We start from the raw sequence: 6,922 nt of genomic DNA on the forward strand, positions 1-6,922 counted from the left end.
CAAACTGTTTGGATATCACTTGTAGGCTGACGCATTTTGCAATTGCAGTTAAGAGGGTTTTAACAATGATAAAGTAGCATTATGGAGAGTCATTCAGTGCAAACACAATACATTTTTTCACTTTTCCATGACAAGATCAATGTCAGACTGCTAATCAGTTTCTCAGAACAGCTTTCAGCATAAAATGCTTACACCATTGGGTCTGACATTCAAAATAAATGATGTATAAATCTCAATTTCGAAAAATTGACCCTTATGACTGGTTTTGTGGTCCAGGGTCACATTTTGAAATGTAATTTATTCTTGTGATGACAAAGCTGAATATTCAGCAGCCATTACTCCTGTCCTCAGTGTCACATGATCCTTCAGAAATCATTTTTATATGCTAATTATTAATACAATTATTAATTATAATATTTGGTTCTCAAGAAACATTTCTTCTTATTGTCAATGTTGAAAACAGTTCAGAATACTTTGATGAATGAGAAAATTCACCCTTGGGCCTGACATTCCAAATAATTCCTGTTGACATCATTTAAGAAAAAGACTAAAAAGCATTAAGATCTCATTCATAATGGAGCTATGTGAAGCACAATTCAAAATCCAATAAAGACAGGCTATACAGGTAATTCTACAGGTAGCAGACTGGTCCATTGGTATTTAAGGCATTGCTAGTGCATAAAGATTGGAAATGTCTGGAACCCTTTTTAATAAGCTCACTATAGCTCAAATTCACGGTGAACAGAAAGGTTTGATGGAACATGGATAAGAAAACACTATAACAGACTATTTCCACTCTTGCTGAGTGTGGAACATCAATTAAAGGCTAAATATGAATTTTGATTACATTCGGCACAATATGAAAAGTTCTTACTTTTCTGCGGTCAAATTTTTTGAGGACTTCATGAAGTTTTTGGAGTTTCACTCTGGTGTCTTCTTCTAGAAACATGATCCAAGATGAGTTCTTGCCAAACTGTGATGACAAGCTAAAGGAGAAAAAAACATTCTGCATTATTAACAATTTTAAAGACATTTCATACTAGTTAATGCAAACATATCAACAGAATATAATCATTCATAATTAGTCTGTGCATTAGTGGTGTTTTCTTAAAATAAATTCTTTCTGCAAGTTACATTGTTACACCAGTAGGTGAGAACAAGAGTCATATGAGTCACTGAATCATTCAACTGATTTGTTCAAAAACAGTGATTCATTCAGTACAGAAACATCTGTCTGTTTAATGAATAAGTCACTGAATTGTTCACTCAAACAATTCGTTCAAGAACGAAATAAGTGACTGTCCTTGTAAGTGAGTCACAGAATCATTCACGCAATTGAATCATTCAAAATACTGATTCACTCAGGCCTGTGACTTTTGAAACTATTTTTGTTTGCAGAGAAAAAAAGAATACACATAATGATTGGCAACTCCACAAGAAATAATAATATTTGTAATGTTATTAAATAATATTATTGTTATTGTTAAAAATAATAATAATAATTACTACTACCTTTACAATATGAAATACAATTATTAATTATAATATTTGGTTCTCAAGAAACATTTCTTCTTATTGTCAATGTTGAAAACAGTTCAGAATACTTTGATGAATGAGAAAATTCAAAAGAACAGCATTTATTTGAAACGCCTTTACTTTTATATAATGCATGTTTGCTGAACAAAGGTATACATTTTTGCCCATTTAAAACTTACCCAACATTTCTTACTCTACTGTCAATATACCAATAATTAAATAAATACATACATACATACATACATAAATAATGACATGCACTACTTAAAACTGCTCGCTCACATCAGCTGTACACATACATCCCTCAAATGTCAGCTATTCAAAAAATATATAAATAAATAAATACTAAAACATTATTGGACACAGGAAGAGCCTTAAATCTTTTTAAAACACATTTTGCAGGCAAACTTGCTGCCCCCTAATGACAGGAATCAATCGCAGCAAATGCTGAAATTGGACAATTATATCTTCAAACAATCATAGACAATCATAACCTTGAGCTAAAAAGTGTTTCTATGTGAAAAAAAAAAGTGAACTGCATTTCAAAATCCCTTCAGCACTAACATTTTCAGCCTAGGGCAATTCACATTTGTGATTTTAATAGGAGTGACAATGAATCAGATGAGAGAGTGTTCATGTTCAGAACTTCCCCCTTAATACATTCACAAATGTGCTCCCAAAATTTTATTCTTATCTCCAAAGAGCAGTGTTGGGCAAGTTACTCTGAAAATGTAATCAAATTATTGATTACTGATTACTCCTTTAAAAAAGTAATCACGTTACTGTTCTGATTACTTTATTTAAAAAATAATTAGTTACATTACTAGTTATGTTACTTTTTTCTCCATTAAATTTATGAAATCCCAGCATACACGATCCCGATAAATATTTGTTATTAAAGCATCAACATTCACAGAACACTGTTATTTTTAACTAAAAAAGAGAAAGAAAAAATTGAAATCGCATCATATGACCCCTTTAATATAGATCTGAGGACTTTGTGACACCCATTGTGTGTCTTCATACAGCTCATCAGCATGTGAACACGGCAAAAAGGGACTGTGATTACACTGTGACTCAAGGTGACGATGAAGATAGGAGTCGGTGTGACCTTGCTACCTTATGTTACCTCAGATGGTCGACTTGGTTCAATCACATGGCGGCCAGAGACCGGAACAGTGAGAAATTAGCACTCTAATCTTAGATGTGTCTGATCTGTCCGTCCTATGACATGGGAAGAGAAAGTGCAAAAAGAGACGAAAGCACGCATATAGAAAGCTCAATGACCCTAGTTTGTCAGAGTTTAACTTTGTTGGTAAAGAAATGGCTTTTACCATCCAGAAAGTTCCCTTGTTCAGTAATTAACCTTTGTGCTATTCTCAGGTGGACATTTTCTTTGTGGAAAACGTCTTTTAATCTAAAATGGATATAAACGTGCTTTAAATGTCATGCCATGAGAGGATACGGACTATAAATGAACCATTGGTAATCTATGCTTGGCCAAACAACTGGACTGATAGCTTCAAAAAACACTTAATTTGTTAAATAGGATGCATGTTTTGGACCAGCAACAACTCATTTACAGCAGAGAATGGTCAATGTAACCATTAGGCTAATCTTTTATGATTTTATAATGTCATAAAATACACAAAGCCAGCAGGCAGCATCTAAACAGTATTTTATAAGGCCGCATGTCAGGTCAAACAAATACAAATCATTATAAGGATGCATTTCAGTTGTGAGGTCAGGCTGACTTAGCTAATGTTCTCTGCCCATCGGCCTGATTACCATAGAGACTGGGACAAACATAATACATTGCATTGCCCTGCTAAAGGATGCTTGGTTTAAACCATGTCTGTGCATCATAATAATTAATTAGGGCAAATTTGAGCTAATGGATGAAACTAATTACAGCCTCCTCATCATCTGTAATGAATTACCCAGTTGACTTTTCCAAGTCATTTACAATTAAAACTCCTTCCACTACTTCTTGTATGAATCAGAAAGCATTATATTATAAATTCAACTATGTCTGCAAACTCCAAAACTGAATTACAAAAATGAATCATTAATATTTCCTGGAAAAAGCGCTTGAAAAACAGCAAAATAACTATGTGCACTCACAGAAACACACGCAAATACATAATTATGTACACACACACACACACACACACACACACACACACAAACACACCTATCTATCTATCTATCATCAAACTCTCTAAAGTATATATACATAATATATATTTAATAAATAAAAATGTATTAATATAAAAATATAAAATACAAAATTTAAAAAATATTTATTATTAAATACTTGCTAAATATTTTTCAAATTAAATATTTAATTAATTATTATCAAATATTGAATGTATAACATCATTATAAATTATCTTATATTAACCAGTTATAGTTAAATACTAATAACCAGAAGACTAGTATTAGTAGTATTTTTAGTATAGTATTTAATATAATATAATACATTATATTATTTATATCTTTTTAGATATTACAATGCCATCATTTTCAAATTCATCACTTTAATCTTACATATACAAAATTAAAAACAGCGCAAGGCTAAACTAAAGTTGAATCTGCAAAGCAAAGTTCGAAAGTCTGACAAAAAAGATGACAAATAAGAAGACAAACACAAAGAAGAATACTAAAAAAGATGACACACATCATGAAGAAGACAAGTCCTCAGGGCATTTGTTTCCCACTCAGCACTGATATTAACAGCACTGGTCTAGGTCATACCAGCTGCTGCCATGCTAAGTTTACAAACATGTGTGCCTCTGATGGCTTTAGAGATGAATACCTCAGTGTTTATAGATTGCTGGTCTTATTGAATGTGTTCGCTACTGCATGCGCTCCCACTGTTCTGCCTGCCGCTTCGGCCCCCCAGTGGTGGAGCAAACATCCCACAGCTTTTACAACATAACAGTCACTGCTGGCTGCACACTGGGGAGTGAATATGAGCGAGCGAGCAATGTTCAGGAGCACTGTACAGCCACACAGGGCAGGAGTGATAAATCTCAAGTCTAATTCACACTGACAATACTGGAACTGTCAAGGTTCAGAGACCGACAGAGAGCGAGAGAATTGATGTGCACATCCACGTAGAGCGTGACGCATGAGCATTTCTCTGTAACGAATAAATCTTAGGCCTCATGAGTTTAACTAAAGAGACACAAATTGCTCAACTGAAACTAGAATTATGCATCAGCTCTACAAGTCAACTGTCTCGTGTCTCAGACTAGTGCTGACATCTTGTGGTAATGCATAAAGAAGCATGAAAGTCGAGTCCATTTCCTTACAAAGGTCTGAAGAACTTTATTTGGGTTCCTAAATGTTATCCAGAGAAACAATGAAGTTCTATATATATTATTCAGTATCATCCAATCTCATCTATAGAAGCCCTCGTTTAGTGTATTATTGTAAAGGACAGTTTACCAAAAAATGAAAATTCTGTTATCGTTCTTCTTTGAAAAACAAAAGATATTTTAAAAACAATGTTTTGTATCCCAATGACTTTCCCTGTATGGTGTAAATCTAAATGTCAAAATCAGAATGATGAAACATATACATTTAATATATGTATATTTATTACATATAAATATACAAATATAATGTTTAATATAATGTATAAATATAATTATACAAATATAATGTTTATTATTAAATAATATAATAGATATTAAATAGATATTTAATAATATTTTATATATTTAATTGTAATACACATTTTTCAAATTATATTTGTATATTTAATTTTAAATAGGTATAAATGAAATTAATTATTTCATAAAATAAATAGTACACTGAAGGAGAACTGGTAGAGGTAAGATATAAAAATAATTGGATGTATACTTATTTAAAATAAAAGTATAAAATATAATATATATTTTAATATCTCTTATTAGAAAATAACATTTGTGTTAAATTAAATAAAACACTGAAAACTGACTCAAATGCTGACAGCACCAGTTAGTCAAGTGCAACATTTTATGTGATATCAAACACTCCAAGGGCATTAAAATAAGTAAACTACTATGCATTTTTTCCAATTCATTTGGGCTCACAAAGTGTTGCTAAAAAGCATCTAATCTGAATAGGATAGGGAAGATGAAAGAAATCAAAACAGCTTGTTATTGCAATACAACTCAGTCATAATTGATGAGGAAACTGTAAAAAATCCACTGTACATCCTTTGAAAAATTAGACTAAGGTGTTCTGGGAATAAGAAGAGCCTGAGAATGAAAGAAAAGGCGGTAGAAAGGATATAGTGCAGGATAAGAGCGCTTTCTTAATCTGGTTTTGATTGGATCAGAGGGTGACAGCTCAGTGAACTGGTGCAGAGCTCCGAGGTTATTGCAGTTTGGCACTCCAGATTTTCAGAACAAGCAGTCAGATAGAGTTTGTCTACGAAAGTGGTAAACTGCCAGGTGAGGTTGTTGTTGGGGGTGGAGAAAAAAACAGATTGCATTACATTTTCACTCTCAGAGGATGGTCTCCATGCTGGGAAACAAATGGAACACACTATCAAGGGTGGAATATTAAGGATGAACCGAAGAGTTTCTCTCATTGAAATAAAGCTTTTAACATTTGAAATGTCAATCCTACTACTTCACAAAATGTCACTTCATGATCTGCCCTTGCCTTTTCTATAATGTTCAAATATTCAATAAAAGCGCACTATGAAAATGCTGCCAGATTAGTTGCAAGAATGATTTCATGAAAGCCAAACCAAACCATGCAAATGTAAGACTGCAAACAATATCATTTATAATAGAAAGAATTAAAAAAAACATTTTGCAATTATATATATACTGTATATAGTGCTTAGAATAAACAAGACGATATTGTCCTCTGGTGTGGATAATAATAGGGATGCACCGAAATGAAAATTCTTGGCCGAAGTCGAAACCGAACAAAATGAAACGAGCACGTTTTTTTTTGTTTTTTCCCCAATGTATTTTGACCCATTTTTTTCACTATTGCATAAATTAAATAGCCAAAATGTGCTTTTTACTGTTTTGTCTTGCTTTTCAAAGAAAAAACAATTACAAAACAACAATTTTAAAATATTTAACACTGAACATTTTTTTACATTCTAGCAGACATTATACCAACAAAGCTGGAAATTTAAAAAAGTTAGTAAAATAAAATTTTTTGGCCATCAGACCCCCTTGAAACAGGCATGTATTTTTTTACTGATAATAAAAAAATAAATAAAAGCAGCCTTGCTGAGCAGAAGAGCCTTCTTTTAAAACATTTTTTTTGGCCATCAGACCCCCTTGAAACAGGCATGTATTTTTTTACTGTACAAATAAAAGCAGCCTTGCTGAGCAGAAGAGACTTCTTTTAAAACATTAGAAAATATTAC

General features: G+C 32.4%; 1 protein-coding gene across 1 annotated transcript in view; it reads right to left on the reverse strand.

Moving 5' to 3' along the window:
• Positions 1 to 6,922, reverse strand: part of LOC107746663 (beta-1,3-glucosyltransferase) — an 84,412-nt gene that overhangs the window by 19,342 nt on the left and 58,148 nt on the right. The window contains exons 5-6 of the mRNA XM_016560969.1: positions 6,026 to 6,054; positions 875 to 986 (exon numbers count right to left, since the gene is read on the reverse strand). Coding sequence (XP_016416455.1) covers positions 875 to 986; positions 6,026 to 6,054 — 141 coding nt within the window. The remainder of the gene's footprint in view (positions 1 to 874; positions 987 to 6,025; positions 6,055 to 6,922) is intronic.

This window comes from Sinocyclocheilus rhinocerous, unplaced genomic scaffold (assembly GCF_001515625.1).
Source record: "Sinocyclocheilus rhinocerous isolate Xijiao unplaced genomic scaffold, SAMN03320098_v1.1 scaffold259, whole genome shotgun sequence".
Classification (NCBI taxonomy): domain Eukaryota; kingdom Metazoa; phylum Chordata; class Actinopteri; order Cypriniformes; family Cyprinidae; genus Sinocyclocheilus; species Sinocyclocheilus rhinocerous.